Source organism: Phasianus colchicus, chromosome 8 (assembly GCF_987193195.1).
Source record: "Phasianus colchicus chromosome 8, bPhaCol1.hap1.1, whole genome shotgun sequence".
Classification (NCBI taxonomy): Eukaryota; Metazoa; Chordata; class Aves; order Galliformes; family Phasianidae; genus Phasianus; species Phasianus colchicus.
The window spans coordinates 26,362,286-26,389,782 of NC_143443.1; the positions used below are offsets into that span (position 1 = coordinate 26,362,286).

The following is a 27,497-nucleotide window of genomic DNA, read 5'->3' on the forward strand; positions in this document are numbered from 1 at the left end:
GACTGCTGCCTCATCTCTACCGAGGGAGTCCTGGCAGCTTTGCTGACCTGAAAGGAGCAGTTGTGTTTGTGGTGCTTATGTGTGTGTGTTTCTCTCGTTTCCTTTTTTTAGAAGAGATTGAAGTGGACGTTGAAAGCACAGAGTTCTCCCATGGAGAAGTGGACAATATCAGCACAACCAGCATCAGTGACATTGATGATCACAGCAGCTTGCAGAGTATTGGGAGTGACGAGGGTTACTCCAGCGCCAGCGTCAAGCTCTCGTTTGCTTCCTAGAACCAAGTGAGATGACAGTGCAGGGTGAATGATTTCACTGGGGTGATCAAACTGGGTCCTAGATGCCAGTATCCTCTTTCAGAAATGACATATTAACAGCTAGTCCTGGAGAGACCTGTAAATAAAACCTTTTGGGTAAAGGAAGAAACTCACATGTTCATTTGGTCACATTACCAATTCCAATTCCTGCTGGCAAAAAGTTAGACCAAACTGTAGTCCCATTGAAGTCAGCGATAACCATTTGTTTCTGTGGGACCTGGATATAGACCTTAGTGGCAAAACGCTTTGTTTTGAATTTATTTGTTTGAAAGAGGATACTAGAGACTCATCCCTCTCTTTCTGTCATGAGATCTGGGAAATGTCAGAATTTTGTATGTTGCATTCAGACTGAACAACCTAATTTAGGCCCTTCAGAAGAGCTTTTGTGGTCCTAAAAGGACCATGTCCTACAATTTATCACAATCCAATGCTGTTGTAATGTACTAGGAAATTTTTGAGGACATAAGTAGCCTAGGGATAACAACATCAACAATACTATTAAGGTCTCATTCTGTGCCCAGACAGAGGGGCAGCAAAGAGATGTTCAGGAAAGAATACCATTCAGCTCAGCTTTCTGTTGGACGTCATTTAAAAAGCAAGTACCTCTGATGCGTGGCTAAAGCAAGGGGTACACACTTGTAATCTACCAGCACTTCATGGGCTGTGTCATGCCTCAGGCTGTGACACCAACAGCAGATCTCCCGGTAGATGCGTGCCCACATGCCGGCACACAGCCAACTGAGGACAGAAAGAAACCAGCACATAGAAGAGGTGATATGCCAGAAAGTCATGCCCAGATACTGAGCCACTACGACCTTTTTATTTGATGAGATTTTTTGATAAACATTTGTAAATGTGTTGGGAGAGAAAACACCCCAAGTCTGATGCGTCTTTTTAGAGCTTGTCCATACAAAACCTTAGATGTCTTTTATATGAATTTATGCCATGAAAAGATCTCTGTTTTGATGAAGCACTTGACCCAATGAAATGCAAAGATGCTTTTTGCTGTGCACACAGTGGATGGAGGCTGTGCTAGCTGCAGAAGGCCAGATTTGGTGAGGGTTTCTTCAAATTTCTTTTTAGAGTCATTCCCTTTGCTGACTTTTGAAGTTCCAGTCCAGTAGTTAACCTAGTTAAGCTCAGCACGTCTCTCACGTTAATGTAATGTTTTTGACTGCACGTCCTGTTCCCAAGGGCCTTGCCATCACACCTGTGCAGGTGCTGTTAAGAGCTGTTCTAGCGAATGTTTTCTAATTTTCTCAGAGACGAGCGTTCTAACCTGCACTTTGAGGGCTTTGCTTTTTTATTTTTTGTCTTTTTAATGGCCAGGATTATTTCATTTTCCAAGTTTTAAAAACCTTAATAGAGTTTTCACCTATGGCATTGTTTGAAACTTTGTATATCCTTAAGTAATTTAACTACCCCTCATTACTAAGAAAAGAAGAGGAAAAAAAATGCTTTATAAAATTCATAACTTATTGCTGATTTGAATGAGTTGTTAATTTCAGTCCTTTAGACTTTATTTTATTGTTTTAGGTAGGGTTGGGCAAAAAGGTAAAATAAAAAAAAATAAAAACAACCATATTTAGCAGTGCAGTGGAATTGTGTTTAAATGTTAGCATATGGTCCCCATTAAAGTAGCACTTTAACGCCATTAAACATTTCTGTATCTGAAATGAGTTGTGTTCTTCCATCTTGGTCATTCGTATCACTTTGGCTGACACTTTGTTCTTCTTGTGCCCTTTGATCCTGTGATGAGAAGATCTTGAGTGATTCTGCTGTCGAGTTATGCATTATGATGAATTGCCTGTGTTTAACTATTCTGGTGTTTTCCCTGCTCTTCTCAAAATGTGTCATCCCCCGTAAGAGGCACAACACATACACTTGAGTAGAGAAATAATCTTTCCATGGCTGAACTATTTCTGTTTGTTTTGTGTGCTTGTTTTTTTCTATTTTTTTTAATTATTATTTTTAATTTGTTTATTATGTCTGGATCAGGCTGCTGTTGTTAAATCTATCTTCACTTGTGTGTATGTAATACAGTGGCTCAGTACATCTGTTCTTCCTTCTGGGAGGTGACCTGGAACGAACAGGAGTCTGTCACAGACTGAATTGAGGTTAATTAATAGGGTCCAAGGGTTTTGGAAGAAGAATGTGCTGCTCAGATTTGTTTGGGGTCCGTATAACCTCTGGATGACAGGAGTTTGGGGTAGTGATGAAGAAGAGGAATCTTTAGCTCTAGCAAGCCTGACTTCATTTATTCATTATTACTCTACTTGAAAGTGTTGACCACTGGCAGCCCTGGTGCTGTGCAGCTGAATTCCAGTGGGAATTACATATCTAATGGCCTTTTTCTTTAGCTGTCTCGGCACCTCCTCCTTCCTGTTATTCTTGTTTCTTTTAAATGGCCACTGGGGAAAGAAATATCACACCTGAGAAATACTGAAGTTCAGGAGTTGCTCTGTTCTCTTAGCTAATATAAAACTGTCATGTCTCTATGGTTGGGTTAAATGTGATTGAAATATTTGCTTGCATGCAACAGGGCCAAGTATCTCCCAGCTTTTATAGCATTGTGGGCTTGGAGGAGTCTGGTATCAGCTGCAGATACTGGGGGAAAATGTAGCAGGGAGAGATGAGTTTATCACGACTTCACCAAGGGCAGATTATGCCTGACCAATCTGATGGCCTTCTACAGTGGTGTGGTGACATCCGTGGACAACATAAGGGCAACTGATGACATTTACCTGGACTTCTGTAAGGTCAAGTTTCTCATCTTTTGAAAGCTGAGATGGTCCTTCATACAGCTTAACTTTAAGAGAATCCATAGAGCAAGATTTATTGGCCCTAGATGTCTACCCACCAGATTGTTTTCAGCCGGAGTAATGCCGTAATGTGGGCATGGAGTCACATTTCCCTTTTATATTTGCAAACTAGAGTGAGATTCTTTTTATGGTTTTCTTCTTGTATGCTCTTGTTTTGTAGCCTTCTTTTATGTTTGGAGTATAACAGAAGCCCTAAATCTATTCCCTATGTAATTTTACAAGAACACAGTGCCTTTTCCTATGAAACAGAATCAGATGTGCTTTCCTTAGGCAGCACACCCACCCATGCACACACACATGGCTCCTTCGTAAGCTCGTTCTGCCAAGTCCTCCCTCTGCAAATTACATCTCTGATGGGTCCTTTTGCTACGGACAAACCCATTAAAAAGACCATCCAGCATTTTCCTTCTTTTGACACAAGCATATTACAGTATGTCATCTTGTGTCTGCACACAAGGTGGAGATGACTATCTGGCTGCATTTGTCACGGTTATCCTGTGATGAGTTGTCACTTGAAGGTCATTTTAATGTCCGTTCCATTAGAGGCATGTCACTGACGGAAGGTGGTCGCAAATCTGTCTGTCTCAAGAAATCTGTAGGTCAACAGGAATCGGGTTAACTGCACATATGGATCATTTTCCAGGTTTTGTCATCGTCTTTTCATTCCATTTGTTTACTTGTGTCTGTTACTGGGCTCTGAGCTCCTGCCTCTCCTTTTCTGCTCTTTGTTCTCTTATCCATGCTGCTCCCTGTTTGTAGCCCATGTTTTTGTGTTGCTCTGTTGAAACTGAAGAAATATTTGGCCTCACCATCTTGTTCACTAATTGGAAGAGTCTTGTTTTCCCCTGAACTGTAAGCTATGATTGTTATATGTTTTCTGGCACCAGTTCTGTGTTACTAGAAAGAGAAATTCAGGTAACTTCCTGGAAAGTTGTGTTGGTGGTTGTTGTTGTTTTTTTTAATGGTAATTTATTCTGAATTTAGAGAGGGCACTACTAATATTAACAAAGGGGGGGGAAATCCATAAATAACAGAATAAAACTGTGGGTTTTTTTCTTGTTTTTTTCATGGGGCTTTGTCCTGTGGACAGATTCTCTGCTGAGTGATTAATTCTGTGCTCTGATAGTGACTGAAACTCCTCTGCATCTGAGATAAATCCTCTGAATTGTCCTGCAGGCCCTCAGGGAAGAGGAGTGCATCTCTCTTCCTCTGTGTTCTTCAGTCTGCACAAGGTATCTAGAAAATTAATGCTGTTGAAAATACTGATGTGCTGTCAAATGTGCTTGAAATTGGCTGATAGATCTAAGTGATGGCTGGGAGGATGAACATCAGGCAGAAGAGCGGTTGACTGCATATGCAATGTTACCCTTTGGAGCTACATGTACAGAAATGCTTAACTGATGATGATACGTTTGTGCTGAGCCCTGATTTTGCTGCTCATTTCCTTCTGAAAAGAGGACCAATGTCATTTAATTATGAGGCAGAAGTAGGAATACAGAGGCAGTGGGTATTGGTGTTATGGTTGTGCTAAGTACTACTAAATATGTAGTATTTAGCATTTCTGTTGTTGGTGGTGATCTGTTTGACCAAAGCTGAGGAATTGTCTCCAAAGGAAGGATGCTGTTTTAGAGGTCTAGAGAGACTTGTGTTCCTCAGGGTACAGGAGAGGTGTTCTGAGAGCTGGATAGAAAGGTGATGCACTCATTGCCTGCAGCACTTGACTGTGTGGGGCTGTAACAGATGTCCCTGCAGGCCAAAGGTGTGAAATGTTTTCTTCAAGAAGTACCTTCAATGTTCATCATGCTGGTAGGGCTATGGGTAATATTTGATATTTTTAACACTATCCTACCACACAGGAAAAAGTTGTCCCCTTTGGCTGTGGTACTCATGTGAAGCCCAAGGGTTGCCTTGGGAAGAAGCAGCTGCTCTCTAGGATGTGGACAGAGGCTGGGGCTTTGCAGGTCACCTTTCTTACCCCTCCTGAGTGCTGTGCTTCTGTGTGTGTGATGGAAGGGCAGGGAGGAGGGCTGGCAGCTGGACTCAACATGCAAGGTGCTGTTCTGTGAACACTGGCCCACTGGGAAGGAGCTCATGTGAACTTGCCTGTTGGGATCCTCTGCTGATAAGTAATGAGGCTAAATGTAAATCCAAAATCCATACTGCTGCTTAAAGGGGCTCAATGCTGACTTCAGAGGGACCAAGCAGACAGCTGAACGTTTCCATACATCCACTTTTTCTTCCAAACATCTTGATTTCTAGAGCTGGTGGGGTGAGCTGATGAATTTGGCCTTTAACGAGTCGTTTTAAACCTAGTTGCCTCTGTGTCTTCATCCATAAGATGTGGATTATAGTCTGTTGTAAGCTGCGGTCTTGCAGGGAAGCTTCATTTTAATATGATGTTTACTCAGAGGAATCAAAGCACTGCACAGGGTTTACATCAGTCTTCAGCTGGTGGAGGGAGGGCAGTGGCTTCAGCACATTTTTAGGGAGTGAAGAACGGTTCTAGCCAGCACTTGTGAAGCCATGAGGTGTTTGCATGCTGGAGATATGGTGTTAACCAAGCTAAGAAATCAGGCAGAGAGGAATAATGAGTGAATTTATCCCCTTTTCAGAGCAGTTTGTCTCAAAACAATGAATTGGTTTGAATCTCCTCCTGGAAAGTTTGGTAGAGAAATGCTCTCTGTTCTTCTGGAGTAGTGGTCAACTATACAGAACAGTATTGCCTTATGAATGTTCAATAGGTCTGTTAAAAACATAAGGCTTAAAGCCTACATCACTTATTCTTCACTGAGAATTTCTCTCTGGGAAGCAGTATCAGCTTTCAATCTAGGTGAGAGTGAGACATTTCCAGACATCTTCCATCAGCATTCATCATGGGAAAGCTTTGCACTTCTGTATGGACCAAAGAATCATAGCAAGGTGAGTTCAGCTTAGAAAGATCATTCCTTTACAACAGGAAATAGAGTGATTCTGTGTAGCTGCCTTCACTGAAATGTCAGAACCTTTGAAGTCAAGATAAGTTGTTTAATCAATCAGGTCATATGTAGCTAGCTTGGCTCTATGGCATGGATGTTTACCATACCTATGATGCAAACATTTCTGCCTCTTTTCCAGTGTGATTTAAATGAAGCTTTTTGAAGATCAGATAAAGATTAGACAAGTAATGCAATGCAGAGAGCAGTACCAGCTGCACAGCAGTGGTACTTTCCTTGGGCCTGACCCAAGAACATTTTCAGTAATCCCATTTTTAATGGAAATATTGCAAAAGGCACACAGTAGTGGCTGTTTTACAAAATGCTGCCAAATGCCAGCTCAGGCTAGTAGAGGAAGTGTAGAAACTTACCATCTTTTTGCCTTCTAAACTTGTCCTTCTAAACATGTTCTTCTAAACTTGAATTGTGATTGCTTAAGTTCAAATTCCTTCTTTGTATTTACAAACAGCTTGGAGGTCAAACAGCTCCACAAATAAGTGAAACAACAGTCACAGTGGATTGCCATGACCATGAAACTTGCATTGGTCAGTATAAATCCTCTCTTACATCTTTATGTTGAACATATTAAACTGCTGGTAAAAATTAGTAATTACCTCTCTAAAAAATGTTAACTGGTAAAATGAAACATTCACAGCATTTAAAATCATTACTCTTAGGATTGTTCTGAATGCTGGCAGTAAGTTACAAGTCTCAGATTTGTACTGTCTTAATTTCCTCAGCAGATTACAGTCTGTACAAGACTGAAGCTGTACTGGATAAACTGTTTTCTGTAGCAAGAGATGGACATCCTATAGTGCTAGTCTTGGACAGTAAAAAAACAAATATGTATGCTGACATATTTTTCCAAAATGTCTCTACCTTAGCATCTCTGCACTTTTTCCTCCTATGCTTAATACAAACTTTTCTTCCTTCCTTTTGGTATCTGTGAAGTACTGTTTGTGTTATGAGTTGCTAGCACAGGGGTAGGTACTTACTTTGCTTGCCAAGAGGCTGGGCATCAGAAACCACTTCAGGTCACTTCAGCTTTTGTAAAGAGCTTTTTTTTTGGCATTGCTTAATGATTACTGTTTTTGAAAGTCAGACTACTGAGAAGTGACTCTGCTGCAGAATGAGGAAACAGCCATGAAACCTAATTTTACAAGGAATGGCTGTGGGCAAGATAGCAGTCTTAGGTTTTGTTTTGATGTTATTTGTTTAAACAAGTGGTCTTAAAGCTACTCTCTGGTCCATAGCTCAGGCCACTCCAGCCACAGTGATAGAAATGCCACAAACTGTTGTACGCAAGGCATTTAGGGAAAAAAAGCTTTTACCAAAGGTTTACTTAGGCAGCATTTCTTTCCAGTGCCCAACTGCAGTGAAGTTCACGAGGCAGCCAACAGCATAAAAGTTACTCAAAGAAAATGGTGTTTTTTTCCTGTATCAAGTCAGAACAACTGTATTTGAGTCTCCCTAAATTTTTAAGGGAAGGGATCAGCAGAAAGCCCATAAAACCAGCTAGTTGTAACTTGGGCTGGGCTGTTAGAAGGGAGGCTCACATACTGTTGTGTTCTGATGACTTGTAAGTTCTTTACAGAACTAGCTAACAGTCCTGTGATAGACCATCTACTATTATACTTAATATATTAAAAGATGACCATGTCAACATACATAGCATGTGGTCTACATCTCTTTCTCCAAAGTTGTTTTTTTTAAAAAAACTGATCAGATAGTTCCCACAAAGGCAAATGAGCCTACTCTTAAAGTTCTATTTTAGTGCTTTTTTTTGTAACCTTGAGAAGGTGCTCCTTTGTCTAGTGAAAGCAGCACAGAACCTCTATCACAGCCATTTTTAAAAGACAACAGGTGACTTTCCCCAAGGAGATGTAAGTGTTGTAGAACTATTACCAATGGCATAGCTGAGACATGGTCTTTAGGGTGCAGGTGCAGTACAAACTCTTTCCAAAAAGCAGTGGGCTCTTCCCTCAAATTATTTTAGTTTAAATAAGAGAGTTTTTCTAGGCAAAAGAAAATTTACACCTACCTCCAGCTAGCAGCAAAGATGAGGAATTAGTATCTACTTGATTTTGCATTGCTAGTGACATACTTTTGATTCAGTTTTGAGTTTCATGTTCTCTATACCATTTTTTTTTCATCTCTCCTGTGTAGCATCAGCAGATTCTATGCTTATCTATATCCTGATTATTTACTGTGCCCATGCCACACATACATTATGTTCACTATGACAAATATATCCAGCAGATTTTAAACACTTTATTTAATAAAAGTTAAACATACAAAACTGAAATTAACACACTTTGTATTCATAAAAATCACCTTCTCCCATTATAGGGAAAACTTCTTTCTATGCATGGATTCTAAACTACCAGTTGTAGAGTTTAGCTTGAGTTGTGACTCAGGTAACTGATGGACATCTCCACCAATCAGTGCATCAACAATTGCTGACGTGACCTGATCTAGGTAACAAATTACAAAATGAGCTACATTAACATAATATACAGGGAAATAACGGTCAGGGTTAATGAACAAGATGCACCCTTTAATCATTTAATGAGAGAAACAGCTGATGTACTCTTGTCCATTAACTCAGCCCTAGATTTTACAAAAATAATATCTACATTGTATACAGGGCTACCCATTAAGTTCTTTGAACACATTACGGATTCAGAGATGGCACCACTACCGTAAGTGGGAGACAAATAACAGAAGAAAGGCAAATCACATGAAATACAAAAAAGCAAGAGCTTTTACACGTGGCTTCCTGAACAGAACTGAAGGGGCTCAGCAGCACTGTAATACAGCTGAAGTTACAATAAACACTAGGGCCAGTCAGTTATTTACGGACAGAAACTTAAGACTAACCTTCACTCACTCACAACTAAGTGGGATCTAGGCATTCATACCTGCTATGCTTTAGTACTACTTTGAGATGGAGGCAGCCCAGACACAAGATGTTACTGTCTGCTCAAGGTCTGTGACCATACCATCAAAACTCTAAGCTTGAAAACTGCAAAGGGGAGGTGATGACATTTCCAAAGCATAACCATCCAGAGTTCTCCCACCTCTAATCCCTGGGGGAAAGGGGCATTGCTTTAAATACTGTTCTGTTCTTTGAAATTGAAATCTCTTCCTATGTTGTTCTGGTTACATTTCAATAACTTCCTGTTAAAATTTGATGACTATTAAAGAAAAAGATCTCCTCTACTTTTAGCACAGGAAATTTAGACTGGAATTAAGGTCAGATTTATTGTTTCTAGCACATGAATCATACTTAGTAATAAAAATAACAACAGTCCTGTCCTGCCCTCATTCACAGCTGTACAAAACTATCTGCAGTGGATTTGTAAGGGAGTAATTTAGAACCTCCTTTGTAATTCCACATGACTTACGTGCTATGATGTAATCTTTCTCCCAGTGCTGCAGCAACTCTGTAACGCTAAGCTTGTCACTGAGACCAGCAGACAGCACTGTGACTACAGAAATGAGGGAGGCTTTATAGGTGCCATTTTTATACCACCACTTTTCTTAAGGAAAAAAAAAAGAAAACTTTAGTATCCATACAAATGGAAGATTCTGGAGATCAAACTTCCAGATAACTACTGCTTTAGCATAAAAGGTAGCAGCAGTTCATGAAAGTATTTACCCGCAGAATATGTTTTAATACATCTACCAAAAAAAATGATGAGGAAAGTCAAATCAATAGTTGGAAATTTAAGGCTCGTATCAGCTGAAGCCAAAGTGATGGTGACAAAATGGACTACTTGCTATGTGCCAACAAATAATTTACTTTTAGAAAAATATAATGATAAAAAGATAAGTGAAAAGCCCTGCAGAGATGAAGTTCGACCTTTTTCCCCTGCTACTGAGGCATCAAATGCCTGACGTTATATTTAGAGGTATCTTGATACTGTGTCATAGGTTTGTCTGCAATTCCACATGTTCCAACGCCAACTTTGCCAGTTACACTCTCTGGGGAAGCAAAAATACTCCGCTTTACCTGCAAATGGAAGAGAAAATACCATTTCTGAATGATGACTGATTCGCTTTTAGAAATGAGCAACCATTACTATTTGAAGCGTTTCAGAATAAGCCAATAATGAATACAATTCAACAGAGATCACCTTACAAGGAAGGTAAGTGCTTGTAAGGGAGAATTCAGATTTAGCACCATGTCTAGCAGCTCTCTTGGTTGAGGAATGACACAAATTTAAGTAAAGCTTCAGGATGTCCTTGCTAACTTTTCTGCAATGTGCTTACTAGTCCACAGCAATTACTTACTGCCATGTGTGCTGCATCATAAACATAAGAGGACTTTGTTGGTTTAGATAGACCTCAGGATTTTAACTCCAACAAATGCTGCACTGCAACTCACAGTGAATCCAGTTCTTCGAGGTAAGTGCAAGCTCAGCCTCATAAGAACACCCCAAAGTCATCCAGTGCAAAATTAGGTCTTGAAAGTACAAAATAACCAACTGCACATTTCAAATAAGTCGCAGGTGAACAAACTACATTTAAAAACACCTTCTTCCCCTCTCCCAAGTTACTGCATAGAATTCTGTGATCTTTAACTATTCAGATATAGACAAAAATCAAACAAACCTGGCCTTTTTTGTTTTTAGAATATGCTCTGTTGTTGAACTGTTGCCATTTTACTTTCTGGTCCTCTCGTTCCTGTTCAAGTTCTTTAATTCTCTGAGCTTTTTTCAAAGCTTTTTTCTTTTTATACTCCCGTTGCTGAGCTATCATCTCTTTTCTGGAAGAAAGAAAAAAAAAAAAAAGAGATCCTTTATGTTTATGTCTCTGTCTTTATAATCGTAGAGTATCCTGTAAGAAACTAAAAGCTCTCTGAAAGAAGGGCATGCACAACAGTTTTTCTTAAGTAAATATATAAAACAAAGCTTGTAAATGATGTCAAATTCTGGGAGGAAAAGATTCTCTCCATGCTAAAGTGTTACAATGCTCCTTTATGTATTTTGGGCAGAATAATAATGACCACCTGATTCAGACCATGCCAAATGCAGCAACCCGTGGGACTGAAGCCAATTTATTTCCAGAACTGGAAATATCTCTTCTGGCACTTCAACATTTCAGAAGCATCGAGTGTTTGGAAAATGTAACTAGCTTGTTTGAGAGAAAAGTCAAAATTTCTCTGAAAGACTAAAGCACTCATGCTAACCAGTATAGGGCAGGGGTGGGAGGAAAGGAGCACAAGTTATTTCATTGACGATAAGGAATTTCACATATAAATCTATGCCAAAATAATGTCCCACAGAGTGACCATGTAAGGTTCAAGTTATGAAACTGTACTTCCTTTTTTTTTTTTCCCCCCAAACCTGAAGAATACCTTTAATACTTTTCTTTGTTAGGCACAGTAGGCTACTGAGTAAAGCACATCTTCCCAGTGATGGGATCAACAGAGAGACAGAGGCAGGAGCTTTGCAGTGATAAGTGTACTGACTTATGAGCCAGGTAACAGTTCTGAGAGCAGCCTGCAGCGGACCTGGGCTGTCAGCACATACATATTTGTTCTCTTTAGATAGCATAATCTGAGTAAAACAGAGTCCTGTGTTATCTTACCAGGATAGGTAACATATAACACCAGCCACAATAATCTGCTGAACATTGTATGCCACATTGATTTATGATCCTTTTTAACAAATATGTGAATGTATTGGTGAAAATAATTTTAAGATTCTACATTGGCTTATTCTCATAGCTGGGGGGAGAGGGGAAGCAAAGTAGCTTTCAGACTTAGGCCTTTATATTACTTACTTGGACATGGGTTTGTTGCCACTGTCCTCTTTTGCTTTTCTTCCCTCTTCCACAGGCTTGAGGTTGAACAGCGGTGTAACTTCAGCATTCCCATATCCAGCAAAAGTGACTGCAGCTGTCCCATTCTCCTCATCTATTTCTTCAATCTCAGCTTCATAACACCTGTAAAGATATCATGGCTGTAAGCATGTGAGTAAAGGTTTAATACTCAGCCCATCAACATCTACACTGTCTGCCAGCTAATGGCATAAAGTAAAAAATAATTTGCAAATATCAGCCTTCATTTTCAGGGACAACACAGATCACACCACAAGGTTGTTCTTAAGGCCAAAAGGAAACAAGTACAAAGATTAGGTTCTGTTATATTTGACCTTAAGCATCAAGAACCAATGATCTCAGCAGTTATCAAGACTAATGATTAATGCTTGGGCAGTCTAATCAGAAATCTTGACTTTGTTTCTAATTCTGGCAGGCCACGGGACTGGAAAAAGCCCCAATAAGATACAGTATTCAAAGAGTACAGCTTTCAGGGAGTTCAGTGAGAAGTTCTGGAACATGGTAGCTTGTGACTATAAAGATTTGGTCGCATTTTCTTTCATATGAAGAAGAGTTGAGAAAACCTCAGGCACTAGAAATATTTCTTCTCCAACACTTATAAAGTTTCAGAAATTAGGAAGTCAGAATAAACTGGTTTGGTTCCCAGAACTTTAAATGCTTGTGCAGTGGAGACTAAATTCAAAAATTCTACAGCTACTTTACAGTCAGTTATTTCATAGCCAAAAAATAACATTTTAAATTAAAAACTAATTTCCAATTATTCACACAGATTGAGATACAGAAAACACTTTTTCTTCATAGTGATCGATTACAAACACATGAATATGATATTATGAATCATATAGCCTGAAACTTTATGAAACACTGCCATAAAATCAATTAATGAAAGTCTGCCATTTATTACATTAATAAATGGTCATTCACCATTGCTACTCTGCTTGTATAAGGTTAGTAACAAACAGGGCATTTCTAGGAAATGACCCCCACAGCTCTTTGCTTTATATCTACAGTGCTGATCTAAAGGGGTACCATGAGAACTAATTCTGTAGTTCTTTCCCAGTTTCTTTTTGCTTACTAGTTGCCCTAAGGGCAGTTCAAGCTGAATGAAAGTCTCTTACCATGGAACTATTTCATGTAACGGTTAGAGAAGTTTTCTACACTTACTGTCCATCCTCACTCCATATTGCCATACACCTATCCCCAACCTTCCAGGAGTGACTGGGGAGAGCAGAAGCAGAACTGTCAGAACTTGCAAGAGTTTCTGAAGGTTGCGTAGAAAGGAGATCTTTGGTCAGTTCTATGACTTCCTACAAAAGACAAAAATAACACACAATTTTTCAAGTCCCGTTGCCGTTCATATTTTAAAAAACTGCACACCTACATAAGAGATATATGGGCTTCCATAAAACTTTAAGTCACCTATTATTTTTATACAATTGCATTCTAGAGGAATTGTTTATCCATAGGCATAAAGACACAGCTAGGCAGCCTCGAGGGAAAGAAACTAAAAAAATAACAACAGTGGTGTCACTTTTTGTACATGGCTGCATGTTTTTGTATTCCTACTGTACATAACACTCCTGTTCTCTGTCTAGCCAGCAGTTACTTCCATCCCTTCCACACTGGAACTAGCTGACTATTTTTTACGTAGTCATCTATAAAATACACAGCTATAATTGTAGCAAATCTAAGTAATCAAACACTTTTCAGTTTATTCAAAAATAGGTGGGTTGGCTGAACTGATGCACTTGAAGCCATGGTGGAAGAGTGCTTTCTAGGATTAACATTCAGTAAAGCCCTTTCTTTTCTAAAAATCATTCTGGTGCATATTAAAGAAATAGATTTCTTTAAGTCATTTTAGGTGTCTCCTTTTTCTCCACATTCCGTGACCTCAAGATTTCAGGTCAGGCATTCCCTTACTAATCCAGCAAGTTTTAGGTTGGTTTTAGTTCTTGTGCTTAACAAATTTCTCCATTTCCTTTAACCACTATTCATTCAAATAGGAGCACACAGCTAGCCCTCTCTCCTCCAACTTCCACCCCATATTATATTCTTGTTCCCCAACACTGAAACCACTGATTTTGACTAGAATTAAGAAATACTTAGGAGCCAGCATCTAAAGGAACATTGAGCTTTCTGTGTAAGGCAAGGGAACTCTGCAGTCACTAACAATTTCTCACACCTCAAGAGTTTCACAGCATGAAACACTGACGCTCATCCAACTAACAGGAAATAACTCAGTTATTGACAGTTACAGATAAACAATAATCATCTGAGGGTCAGTGGATACTCAGTTTTCCTCACAGCTCACTTCAGCTGTGGACTTAAGAAGACGAGCTCAGGAAAAGGTGGTGAAGCTATTCTTCATTCCTCAAGAACATAAAGGATCATAAGCAGTTCCCAAGTAGCAGGTTAACACAACATACCCTTCTGTGCACTTTTATCCGATAGCCTACACAACTACAATGAATGTCCTGTTTGTTTGTTGCAGCTGTTAATGTCTTAATTTATCAGCACCTCTCTAACAGAAGCTCTGTTCTTTGTTTTAAGGACCTGCTTGTTTCTGAACTTGACAGTAATCACAGTGGGTAGCAACCACAAGCACAGTGACATGCTGAAAATTACTTCTATTTAACTTTGGCCTCTATCTTCTGTAACATTATAGCTGACCCAAAACAGATTCTGAGGTTAGCTAATTTGAGAGAGCTCTTCAGAAAATACAGCATCAGCATAATTTTTCTTTCCAGGTGAGAAATCCCAAACTGGTAATCAACATACCGCTAGCTATATTCTGAAAATCAAGAGGCATGGTTTGAAATGGGTGTCACCTCAGCACATCAAATATATGTAAACTGAGTTCCAGCATGTCAGCTATGCAAGCCACCAGCGCGATACAGAAGTGGTGAATTGTTCTCACCACATTTGTTGGTGGTTTATTATAGAACTCAAAATGGGAGTAGCTGAAAAGCAGGAATTCTTCAAATCTGATGAAGTCATTTAAACATCAAGCAAAAAATAGCAAACTTTTGGTAAAAATCTTCCTGAGGTAGTTCTGTAGCAATCCTTAAGGGAATAGCTTATTCAATGAAAGCTTTTGAACAAGAGTCTACCACAGCAGCTTAGTCCAGCCAACTGAGCTGAGCAGCAGGGCGGGCTGCCACGTCTCTGTGGCACAGAAGCGTGACCTGCAGAGAATTCCTGTGTGAGTTTGTCAGGGTTTTTCCTCACCAACTGTTCTCTAAGAACTCAGGCAGAACTTTATATTCTAGAGTGCAACACCTGCTAACATCATCTCTAACTACAGAACACGGTGGCTGTCATCAATTCTACTTCATGCAAAATGCAAAGTTTGTTGCTTTACTGCATGGCCGATGTCCAAAGCAGCCCTTCAGTGAAACAAAAGGCAAAGAGCAAAACATTTATAAAAATTTCTTGTAATATTTATTTTAATCCTGTTAATCAGGAATAAGCTCAGTATACAAAATGCAGAAGTGCATCTCTTTTTAAAACGTAAGAGGCTCTTTCAATTTCATGGTAAGTCTTTCTAAACAAAAGACTGAACAAAAGAAAAGCTCCACAGCCAGGACACAACTCACCGAACCCATTTTTACAATTGCTTGGTTGACATATTAAGTCTGCAAAACATTGTCTATGTCATTTGCAAGGTGGAACATATGAATAGCAAACCTTTTGGGGACGAAAGTGTAAACATCTTCCCCATTCTGTGCAGAAAGCTTTTATAAAAAAGTTTGCAAGTTGTCCTTTCACATCAATGATCTCTGCATATCAAAGCCGAGGTCGTGTTGATATCATCCCATATGGGTTTTGCTGTGCATTTTAAAAATATAAAAATATACACATGCTTTTAACAGTGTACAACAAAGGACATTAAGATGATCTATTAAGTGCCCTGTGGCAGCAAGCCTTTGTAATTTAAAGGAATTCTAAAGATCACTGACTTGAGGCACTACTCGTATCTTGGTTGATGCATCATTCTTAGTGCTGCTTCTCTACTCAGAATACTGGCTACTCTGTTTTGTACTGGGCAGTTTTATGCATCTTAACGTTTCACTGTATTAAACCAATCCACAGCAGAAAGGAGGCAGCATCTCACATGACATTTGAACAGTACTGCTGTTTTCTTATACACCAAACTAACTTTATATACATAAGAATCTGAAAGCCCACTTATCAACTTAAAATTAGCCGGTGGTCTTTCTGGCACTGAATGGTACCTTAAACACAGAAATGGTTTTAGCTTTTTACAGGGCGGGATGCTCAAACATTTAAAGAAACTGCGGGTAGCAAATGAAGGACGCATCTGTCTTCCTTTGTAATTTTGTAACGTTTAGGAAACTCTGTTGCTGTTTTTTCCCCCCTAAACCAACCCTACCATAATTCCAACAAGTTATGAGAAAAAGAATTAGAAAACCTACCAGCCAACATTTCAGTTGCCACAGGGACATCTAGGAAAGGTGAAAAACCACCAAATACCTACGAGCCGCTCCCACCCCCTCACCTGTAAGTCCTTCTTTAGCTTCAGCAAGTCCTCGTTGTCAGCATTCCCAGACAAGGCCGCCTCGACCTGCTGGAGCTGCGCCTTGTAGCTGGCCAGCTGCTTGGCCAGGTCTTCGGACATCTGCGGGGAACACACCGCTCAGACACGGACAGCGCAACACCGGGCGAGCAGCTTCTGGAACCGCGCTGAGAACCGCAGCAGGGCTGGCAGCCCGCGCCGCCCGCTGCCGGCAGGCTCAGGCCGAGGCCGATCCGAGGCCCGGTCGTGCGGGGAGACCGGGCCGGCACGCAGGCCTAGGCCCAGGCCCGAGCGCGGGCTGCCTCCCGGAAGGCAGGGAGAGGCCGCGGGGCGGCAAGGAAGGACCGGGAGGGACCGAGCAGCCGCTTACTTACCTCGGCGGGCGCTGTGGGGCCCGAGGGCCGGGCCGGGGGCGCCGCGCTGGGAGCCGTCGGGCCGCCGCCGCCGCCTGAACCGTGGGCCGAACTGCGGGGGGAGACGGGAAGTGGGCGGAGCCGAATGCCAACGCGCGCCGGACCTCGCGAGAGCGGCCCTGCGAGTCACGTGTTTCTGGAGCGCGGCGCCGATTGGTGGAGCGCGTGCGTCGCGTTGAAGAGGGACTCCGATCGCTGCGCAAGGGAGTGACAGGAGGGGAGGTGGGAGCGCGCAGGCGCAAATCTGGGCGTTGGTCTCAGGCGCATGCGCGGGGCCGAGAGCGGCGCTGCGGGGCCGTTGGAGCCGGGCGGGGCTGCGGGGTTCGGCTGCGAGTGGCGATTTACTGGAAACTCTGTTGCTATGACAGGAGAGAGGGGATGCTTTTTTTTCTCTTGTTTTCTTCAAATCAAAATAATGCCTTTTTAGAAGCTCTTTCACTACGTGGTATCATTTAAGCATGCGATTCCACATATAAGAAAACAACCCAGGACCTGAAACCACCAATCTTTAACTCTTATAAATTGGAGATTTACATTAATTATATCCTTAAAGCTGACTTGTCCTCGCCTTTGCCTGCAGATATTTTTTTGTTCTTGACAAAATGAGGTCTTCTGTACTGAGAAAAAACATAATATAGGCTTCATGCTATCTTAGAGATTGCAGTTCTCAAACAACGTGTTCTCTAGTTCGTGGGACGGTCGGTGTTTGGAGAGTTATCTATTAGCTCTATCTAAAATAATATATATCCGATTGCCGAGACTCTGTTCTTTGTGTGTTTGTTAAGAGATCAGAAGAATTTCACACGTGTGTGTGCCGTATCTGGGCATTTCTCACTGTACTCAGCGCTTTCGTGTTTGGGCAGCAGAACTTCCTCTCTTCACAAACCCTGAGGTTACAGAGCCGTGCCTGTGCTGCAGTTTGCTGGGAGACGTGTTTCCATCAGCCGGCTGATGTACGGACGTGCTTTTGGGCTGCCTCTGGCCGTTGTTGTCCAGCAGGTGGTGCTGCTGCCGCGCACACGGCGAGCCTGGTAACGAGCATCGCAGAAACTTCTATTGTCCAACCGAAATTACAGCTCTTTTGGCGTTATTTTTATAACTGGAACTAATAGCAACATATATCTGAACTTATTTTCGAAGACATCTGGATCTATCCAGTCTTTTGATGTGTGTGTTTTCTAATGTTAAGTCCTGAAGCAGTAAAGGGTGAGACAGGAGGTGAGGGGTGAGTGTTCAGCACAGAATCACAGAATGGCCAGGGTTGGAAGGGACCTCAAGGATCATGAATCTCCAACCCCCCGCCACGTGCAGGGCCACCAACCTCCCCATTTAATACTAGACCAGGCTGCCCAGGGCCCCATCCAGTCTGGCCTTGAACACCTCTAGAGCATCCACAACTCTCTGGGCAGCCTGTTCCAGCACCTCACCACTCTCTCTGTAAAGAACTTCCCCCTGACATCCAACCTAAACCTTCCCTCTCTCAACTTAAAACCATTTCCCCTTCTCCTGCTGTTAGTAGAAACAATCATACCTGAAGGCTTCATGTCCTTGTTGTTCAGCTTTATATGGACAGGTTGCTGGGATCTTGTCACTGGTAAAAATGTGGCTTTTGCAAACAAAACAGCCTTTGTCACAGAAAGTGAAATGTGAATGTGGACCCAAATGGAGAAGCTGGAAGTTCTGATACTTTCCTGGCAGGTATTATCCTGGTCCTAGCGCAGTATATCTGGCTTGAAAGTTGAACGGTTCCTTGGGATCAAACTGCCAAGTATTTATTGATGCTTCAATTACAAACATTGCTTTCCTGAAGATGTTTTTGTTTTCCTTTTAGTTGAACTGTGCTTCTGAGCAAAGCTTGTTTTTTGCTGGTTTTTTTTTTTTTTTTTTTTTTTTTTGTGGTTGTTATTCTATTTTTCTTTCTGTTTATTTGTATAACTGTTTGTTCTTGTAGGCAGAGTTATCCAGTTTGTCCATAGATGCAGTTTTGTGATATTTGCTACTGCAAGGCATTGTTTTTGTTGCTCCTGCAAAGTTTGGGCTGAGTTGTTTTTTCTGCCCTGGCTCTTTGGTTCTGACAAGACTTTGGAAACCTCCAGCAGCTTCATCTTATAAAACTGAATTAAAGAAAAAAATGCTCGTGGGCTTGGCATGAGATTACAAGCCAACAGGTTAAGAGTTTCCAGTGTCTCTTTGTTCTAAATCATGGACTTGAAATTTCATACAGAAATTCTTCTTGTTTTAAGGATGGTTTGGCTCTTGTTGGCTTGTTCGTTTGTTTGTTTGTTTTTGCTCTTACACTCTTCTGAAACTTGACCTAATTATTGGTGTTTGAAATACCTGTTCTTACAGGAGTTTGTTTGAAAAGTGAATTAGGTAAGCATCCACAGCTCTGAACACAATTAAACTCTCTGTAACCCCAGTACCCAACCTGAGGTATGGTGCTAAGCAGAGAAACTGAGAGTTCTAACATGTTCTGTACTCTGAATGATTACAGTAATTATGCCCCATCAGTGAAAAGGCCCAGTGACTCAAAGTGAGGGGGAGAGGTGAATCAGAATTGAATGAGGATTAAGAGACAGGGCGGAGCATCGTGGAGATAAGAAGAAAAGGTCAGAATTAGGAAGAACCAACAGAAAGCCTGCATCCATTGGGGCATCACCTGCTCCAGAAGAGCCTGAGGTTCTGGGCTTTCTGTTCACCTGCTGTTGACAGCTTTGTGAAACTTGACAAAATGGTAGCTCCCATAGGAAATCACAACCTGCCAGCATGTGGCTGATCTGTTGGATGGGTCTGCATCAGGCCTACACAACAGGCAGATTGTCAGGTGGTTTTTCAGCTCAACGTGTGCTTCCAGTATGGAGGAATGTGCCACATCAAGGCGTGACTTCTCTCTGCAAGGCTCTCTACCATCTGTGTCAGTGAGCGTGTCAGTGCTGGCTGCCTGGGGCCTTCAGCAGGCTGCTGGAGATGCTGGTTCTGCAGCTCAGGGTGCTGGGAAGGCTGTGGCTGAGATTGCCTCTGTTCACACGAAGTTGGGATGAGAGCTAAGCTGAGAAGATGATGGGAGGCTGGAAATAGGGAGCAAGGGCCAGCGCAGTGGGTAGAAGTGCCTGGGAGGATTAGAGGAGCCTGAAGCAGTGAGCCAGCAGCGTGGGAGGGTTGGGAAGCAGGAACTCGAGGTTAACATGGGAACAGCGTAGGGGTACTTTGTGTTTATGTGTGGGGAGAGACCTGGGAAGCACGGAACAAGGAGTGCTGCTGTGATGAACGGAGGGATTGGTGTGGGGGCAGGAGACAAAAGCCTGGCAGCAGCTCCGCTCTGCTCCCAGCAGCTCTGCTGTGTGCCAGCAGCCCCTGCTCTGTGCTGGCATCTGACAGCAGTGCCCCCTCAGCTGTGTCTGTGCTGCTGCCCTGAGCCCACCCAGCCCTGCTGGTGCCAGCGCTGCAATGGGCTCCTTGCGTGACTTGGCTTTCATTCTGTTACCCACTTTGCTTTTTGTCTTTTATTAATGCAAGCACATTTTGTTGTGAGAATTAATACGAAGCAAGCACCTGAAATCCCAGCATGAACCTTGCCTACACATCTGTAGTTTGACCACTTCTGCTTGTGTGTTAGGCTATGGTCTTTAATTACATTATCAAATGCCTTCATCCTCTTCCTCTTAATCTCTGTTCCATTCAGTACACAGGATTTACAGCAATCAAGGATGTGTAGTTAAAATAGTAAAAAAAAAAAGATTGTTGTTTTTAAGTTCTGCTTCTCTTTTTGTTGCATTTTAAAGGAAGGTGAGATGAGAGAAGAGAAAATGAGGTTTGCAAGAGGGCAACAGAGCGCCGCTATAGAGATCTGAGTTTAGTTTCCTGTGTGGGAATATCTGCACTGTGTGAACGATGTGGACTTGAGTATAGAAAAATAAAGCTGAGAGAGTAAGCATAGAGCAGATTCCACCATGGGACTTGACACTGGAAACTGACTGAAGGAACTCAGATTCAGCTGGAGGTACTTCTGCTGCCAGTGGGGCATGATTGATTGCTTTCAGGAACTCTGTGCTTTCCTAGTTATGAAGGATCATAACGTCTTGACCTGCAACAGTTACCATTCCTCATCAGCGTTCCTTAAGCTGCATTGGGTTGTTGTTTTCGGTCATCAAAAACAAAATGTAGTAATTTGAGACAGGATAATTTATTTGTAAAGGGAGTGCTATGTATTTGATGCCTCTTCTAAAGTTAATGAGATCAGAACTTTAATTAGCCCCTCAGACACTTTTGGTTATTTGTATCTATATTTCTCTGCCCTCCAGTAGAAAAAGGGATAATAAAGTTACATTGTATTATGGAAATATATTTAAAGAATGCTGAGATGCAATACTGATGAGTATCAAGGAGAGGCAGTAAGAAAAGGAAGAATTCTCTCTTTAAAATAGAATTTGAGGAGTCCTTAGCAAAGACTTTATCTGAAAGAAGAGGTGAAAATGTTGAAGTTATTTTGGCAAGCTCTGCTGACATTGAACCAGGTTGTGAGCAGAATGAAAGACTACTGAAGGCCACTTTGTCATGCCATGTTTTACTTCCATGCTGAGAGCCTTGAGGTTGCCCATAGTCAACATTTCTAGGGGTGAACTATGCTGGGGTTATTTTTGTTGTTTACATCACACATGAACCACTAGAGAAACATCGGCTGTTCTGTAGTAGCTGAAGAATTCACATGGACCCATGTACTTTCTTCACCAACGTGAACATGTATGGTCTACATAACATCCCCAAAACGCACATCCCTGTTCCAAACTCTTCCATCATTCCTTTTACTGACAGACTTTGAGACACGTTCTGCTAAGTGAGAGAATTTCTAAGGTATGCGTATAGCGGCGAGATGAGGCAACAGCCCATCTCATTGCAAGAATGGACTTGTTAAATGTTCCCTTCTACATGATGTTAGTCACTACTTGAGCCGCAAGGTTGCTTTCATGTGGTTTAACATCCTGTTCTTGGTAATGTTGTCTTACACCTGATGCAATGCTTAGGGAAGCTGAAATTCCTGCAGATGTTTCCTCAGAAAATGAAACTGAAATTTCTCTTACAGTAATTGTTGTGTATGTCACTGCAGCTGTCTCCAAACAAAGTTAGTTTGGATTCTTGGCAAGCAAATATCATTATTTAGAGGCTAATAATGAAAGGAGGGTGTCTCACTTGAGCAGTTAAAACTCTCTTTATCAATATTTCCAGTTATATGTCACTTGGAAGAGAAAAGCATGTGGAGCTGCTATTGATATTTTTTGAAATGCTAACTTTCATATTAAAATGTTGCAATATCTATCCTAATATGATGGGGAAACCGATATGGCAGGTTATCAGAAGCATACTAAGATACAGCAGCTCTGCAAGCCTAAGTACATGATTCCTGTTCACACAAAGGCATCAACACGTCTAGGTGCTGGGGTAATTGTTATTCATTGTGCATTGAGCAAAAAGATAGGAACTTTTTGTTTGGGTGCTTTTTTAAAATTTTACTTTCAAGGTTTTCTCTCATGGGTGCTATTGACACCCTGACTTACAAAGGAAATAAATGTGGACTTGATTTGTTATGCAGTTTCATATGCTGTATTTTTTTTTTTCATGCAGGTCTGGATTCCCCATGCTGTGCTTCCTTTGGGAGAGAGCTCAGCTCTTCGGTGTGGTAATAGACCCAAAGTCTTTCCAAAGCTTCAGGGCTGCAGGGAGATTTGCAGCTTGGCTTGGTACTTTGTTGATTTAGGGATAGGTGGTGGATTCTAATGCGGTCCCCTGCAATGGGGATGTTTGTCCTCTTCTTGGTCAAGGCTACCGGCATGATTTGGTGAGTGGGTCAAACACACTGTTTGGTGGCAGTGGACCCTGAACTATTGCCAGCAGAGACAGCTTAAAATGAAAAGCAGCTGTTATTGGGAACAAGATGGTCGCTGACCACAGTCACTACCATTATGATGGGCATTATCCCTTGTAATAAATTTTCTTGTTATATTCATGGGATTATTTTTTTTTTTTCCCAAGGAAAATAACTCTTGAATTGACAGAGGAAATGGTTGTATCCAACAGTGGGCAAAGTGCTGTCAGAAATTCAAACACTGCCACTGGAGAAAACCTGAGATTATTTCTGCAGAGATTCCCAGATCTCTGCTACCACCCTTAGCATGCCATGCCAGTGGAGTAAGTTTCTCTTGTAAAGTTGATTTGTAATCACTGTCTGGTTTGATACTATTGCAGTACCTTTTGAATGAATTAACTTGGTGTCCAGTCACACTAATTATTTAGATGCAGGCTGCTTTTCTCACGGTTTTGAGGTTTACACCAGGTCAGTAATGTACTGTATGTTTACAGGACAGGTGTTGGCCAGAACATGTTTAGACCAACACCTGTTCTTGTGTTTGTCAGAGTGATCTGATGTGTAGTTTTTAATTGCATAATGGGAAGACGCGAATTTTTACAGCCTAAGGAAGGATGGACAAGGATGGACAACTAATCAGCTAAAGTGCAGCTGAGAGCTGAGCCTTCTGGGTTTTAAGGCTTGGTGGGGTTTTATGCTTGGACTTTTAAAGCATCAGTCTCAGAATCTGCTTGGGATTTGCCAAGCAGGCAAATATATGTGAAAAGCTACACATGGATCCCAGCTCTGCTGGGAGCAGTGCTGCTCCATGGCTTCAACACGAGTCACAACACAGCTTTATGTCTCACATTTTTTCCTCTTTCTGCCCTCCCTCCCACACCTGATGAAACTACTTAGCTTTGAAATGTCGGGAGGCCACATACCTGAAGCAGAAGTGGGCTTGTTTAAACATCATTTGCTGGTATTATAGATCCAGATATGACTAATAAGGAAATTTCTTCATTTGGTGTCAGCGGATGACCAATTTGTGCTAGCATGAGGAACAAAGCCAGCACGAGGGGGTTGTGTTGCCCAGGGAGCAGCTCTGTCCCTGGAGTGAGTCACGATGCTGATGTCTTTAGCCACAGGGAGAAAGCACAGTAACAAAACTTAAATGTCTCTTTTTTTTTGCCTTCTGCCTCTTTTTGGAGGTATCTCCAAGCAGACTGACATCCCTGACACCCATAATGTTAACTTTCCTGGATTTAGAGCATTCGCATTTTTTCCCTTTTGGTGTAATAAAATGAAGAAACTAACTACCTGGTAAACCAGAATAGTGAGTATGGTAAATATTTATTTCAGTATCTTTAGTTGACTTTTCATAGTGAATTTCTTTTTAAATCACTTCTGGGATTCAAATGTACATTGCCAAAGAGGATAAGACAGAGACTTGTTTTTCTTCCAGAGTCTGTGTTCCTTTTGGAGTTAGAGAGCAGGCTCAGCATCATTATCATTACCAAATTACTGCACGTTCTGAAATGATATTGACAACAGTAGACATCCATGCAGCAGAATCACTCTGTGCTTGGAGAGTAGCTGTGTGCTCAGCACTGCCCTGGGTCCCTGCTGAGATGGGAGGGCAGCGTGTTCGCAGCTGACAAATGCTTTTAGTGGAGTCTTCAATTAAGTCAGTAGATCTTTCCTAATTCCATTTCCTGCTGTACTAAAAACTGCCTACCAGTAGATGATGATGCTTTTCAAACCATGAAACCATCTTAAAAATTTAATCTGGCTAATATGTAAAACCAGTAACAGAATCAGAGCTCAATAAAATATAGATATGATTTCAGACTAATGTAAAGCAAGATCAAATTAGGCTGTGATATAATTTTAAGGCTAACCTTGAGGGAGCTGTTGTCAGAAACCATGGTTTGGAGTGGTTGAAATATTAGATCAGCCATGCTAATCCTTTCTTTTTTATTTATTTAGTGAAACCTCTTGGGAAATACTCTGTCTAGATTTCTTTGGAGCTTCTGAACAGATCTGATCAGGGAAATAGTATTGTTTTTGAAACTCTTCAAGACTCTGTGGACTATTACTATCATCAGCTGTATTAATAATACAGGTGTTTTTAGCATGGAGTATTCAGTAACTATTGATTCACTTCTCTTTTGGAGCTAGTGAAGCTTCCAGAGAGCATATTTCCATTTTCATGGCATTAAAACACTCTGTGTGTCTAATAAGACCAATTATTGACATGTCAATATCCTTAAAGTAGAAACAGGAAGAGAGGAAGGAGAATATGAAATAATAGACGGAAGGAAATTAGGGGTGGTTTAACCTGCAGATGAGGGTTAACAATCTGAGTTCTGCTGCAGGAAGAAACGTAACTTTGAATCAATGTATAGTGCATATGGCATGGGCAAACTGAACTAAGTTAAATGCATGTTTGCCTCACACACACACACACACAAACAAAATAGCCTTGTGGAGTTGTTTGTTTTCATTAGGCTAATCTGCCTCTGCTTGGATTTGTTTTTGAAACTGCCAGCAGTAGAGCAACTAAGTGCCATTGCTTGGGCTTAGCTATCTTTGCCTCACTATGTTTTGCTTTTGTGTATAAAAAAATTAACAAAGATTGTATTTTTATTTTGGGGCTGTTCTTGTAATAACAAGCTTGTTAACTGCATTCTTGAGTAGTTTTTGCTGCATGATTTTCTCTATTCCTTCTTTTCCATTATGATGGGCTTCCATTCGAGTTAACTTCAGCTGTGTTAGAAGTTCACTTGGTTGGAGACAAAGGACTGAGATGTCTGTTGGGCAGGCAGTGAACTGCCCATGGAGAAAGCAGCACACAGTTAGCATGAGGACGTGGGCCTCAGTGGAAGGGGCCTGTGTCTTTGTGCCATTTTTGGGGTGTATGTAAGGTTATATATGGTGCAGAAAAGTTGGGTACCTTAACGTTTTGAAGGCTTTCTACACAATTAAACCACTTAGGAGTCCTGCTTATAGTTTTGTGCTATTTCTTCTACTGTTAGAATTGGTCTTCTGATTCATGCGAGCCTCTGAAAACAAGAGGACACACATCTAACTTGTTTGTGCTCCCATATTCAGATTTGGTTCAGGCTTGTGAGGGGAGATAGCTAAGATAAGCTCACTGGTGTTCATTTGGTGTTCCGATGTAAGCAGTTACTGGCACCTCTTGTGGGGTTTTGCTAGGATTTACATGAAGATGGTAACTTACAGCATGGGGACCTGAGGTATTGATAGGGATTTTGCCACTATTTTTTTTTTTTTTGTCACTTATATCTTACCATTGCTGCACATCTGCAGGCTGGAAACATCACAAGGTAGAGGGCGGCAGGCACGTGACTTACGCCACGCATTCAGACTCCTCAGCTGGAGCATATAACGAAAGGAGTGTGCTTGGTTGCTCAGCTAAGTAATTTATTTTACCCATTGATGCTTAAAATAGTATCGAGGCAGCCTGACGCATGCTCTGCTCTCTTGTGGCCCACATAACATATGTTGATGTGAGAGCTGCGAGCCCTCTGTTCTTCCCTACCGCGTCCTTCCTCCTTGCCTGCTGTCGCAGCCTGACCCTCGCGTTCCCCCAGTGCTGCTGGATGGAGTGTGTGTGTGGCACCAGCATGGGCTGAGCCATGGGCAGGTGACGCAGAAGGTTCTGAAGCACACAACTTCAGAAAGATACAACTCACAGGGAAAAATGAGCGTCTATCAGGTAAATACGCCAATGGAAATGAAACTTCGGGACACTTCTACAGACATGACTAATCCTACGCATGCTGTTACTCAGCTAGCGAAGCATATTATCAGGAAAGGTCCCAGAGCTCCTAATTATAAGCTAATAAATGAAAACCTCATGTTTTCTGTAATAAACAGAATCACTGAATCTAATTTTGTCATCTGTTCCTTTCCCCTTCAAAAAATAAACCACTCAAATGTTTATAGCCATGCAAGAGAGGGAGCATCATTTATAGTAAATGTGTGCTTTGCCTGCAGTCCATGTGTTCCCTCCTGATTCTTGCTGTTTCTCACTTCAAAATTTTAAAACTCCGAAAACTAATTGACTCCAAATTAATTTGTAAAAGCATCCTTTTGGCTTACTTTGTCATCTGTGAGCTGTATGATGACGATAGCAGTTGTGATTTATCAGGCTTGCATCGTCAGTAAGTTGTGTGTGGTGGCTGAGGGCAATTAGAAGGGATGACAAAACAAATAGTCTTTTTGAATGGACTTGGTAACAGAACTTCAAATAAGTATGTTATTTAGAGTTTGGTTATTGTGTAACTAAAAATAAAATGCAGAACCTAGGCTGGATCCAAACTTGCCATCTGATTTGTTTTAAAATATTAACCAAATCAAGCAGATCCTATCTCAAATTTCTGCAAGGATATTAGGTTTATTCCACTTTTCCTTAGATTATTATTTCAGGTCTTCAGTTGGTCTTTGAAAGTTAAGTTAACAGCAAAACAAAAATGAGTTAGTCCAAAAATTTCAGAAAAAAACCATAGCTTCAGGTTTTCCCTTGGCTTTTTGGTTGCCAACCCCCGAGATTGCAGATGTGAGTTTCCTTCCTCCCTCCTTCTGGTCCAGGTTGTGGCATTCACTCCCAGTTAGTATTTAAGGCTGTATCTTCTACTGTGGGGCCATTTAAGGTTTATAAACTGTCAGAGTCCCAAGATCTGTGTGTGCAAACATAGCATCTTCTACTCCAGGTGGAATTTACACA

At 41.3% G+C, this 27,497-nt stretch overlaps 2 protein-coding genes and 1 long non-coding RNA gene across 7 annotated transcripts in view; 2 read left to right on the forward strand and 1 right to left on the reverse strand.

The window, feature by feature from the left end:
• Nucleotides 1-1,990, forward strand: part of MXI1 (MAX interactor 1, dimerization protein) — a 50,822-nt gene extending 48,832 nt beyond the window's left edge. For both annotated transcript variants that reach the window (XM_031597502.2, XM_031597504.2), the window contains exon 6: nucleotides 112-1,990. In XM_031597502.2, coding sequence (XP_031453362.1) covers nucleotides 112-275 — 164 coding nt within the window. In that variant the 3' untranslated portion in view covers nucleotides 276-1,990. The remainder of the gene's footprint in view (nucleotides 1-111) is intronic.
• A 6,003-nt stretch (nucleotides 1,991-7,993) lies between these two features.
• On the reverse strand, nucleotides 7,994-16,983 carry SMNDC1 (survival motor neuron domain containing 1). The gene is made up of 6 exons (XM_031597501.2): nucleotides 16,867-16,983; nucleotides 16,475-16,594; nucleotides 13,120-13,262; nucleotides 11,899-12,060; nucleotides 10,726-10,879; nucleotides 7,994-10,123 (listed from the first exon to the last, which is right to left on the reverse strand). Exons 2-6 carry the CDS (start codon nucleotides 16,592-16,594, stop codon nucleotides 9,986-9,988), a joined length of 717 nt encoding a protein of 238 aa, XP_031453361.1. The 5' UTR covers nucleotides 16,867-16,983; the 3' UTR covers nucleotides 7,994-9,985.
• Nucleotides 16,984-17,005: 22 nt separating this feature from the next.
• Nucleotides 17,006-27,497, forward strand: part of LOC116231633 (uncharacterized) — a 61,549-nt gene continuing 51,057 nt past the window's right edge. For all 4 annotated transcript variants that reach the window (XR_016468844.1, XR_016468845.1, XR_016468843.1 and 1 more), the window contains exon 1: nucleotides 17,006-17,127. This is a non-coding gene — a long non-coding RNA (uncharacterized LOC116231633). The remainder of the gene's footprint in view (nucleotides 17,128-27,497) is intronic.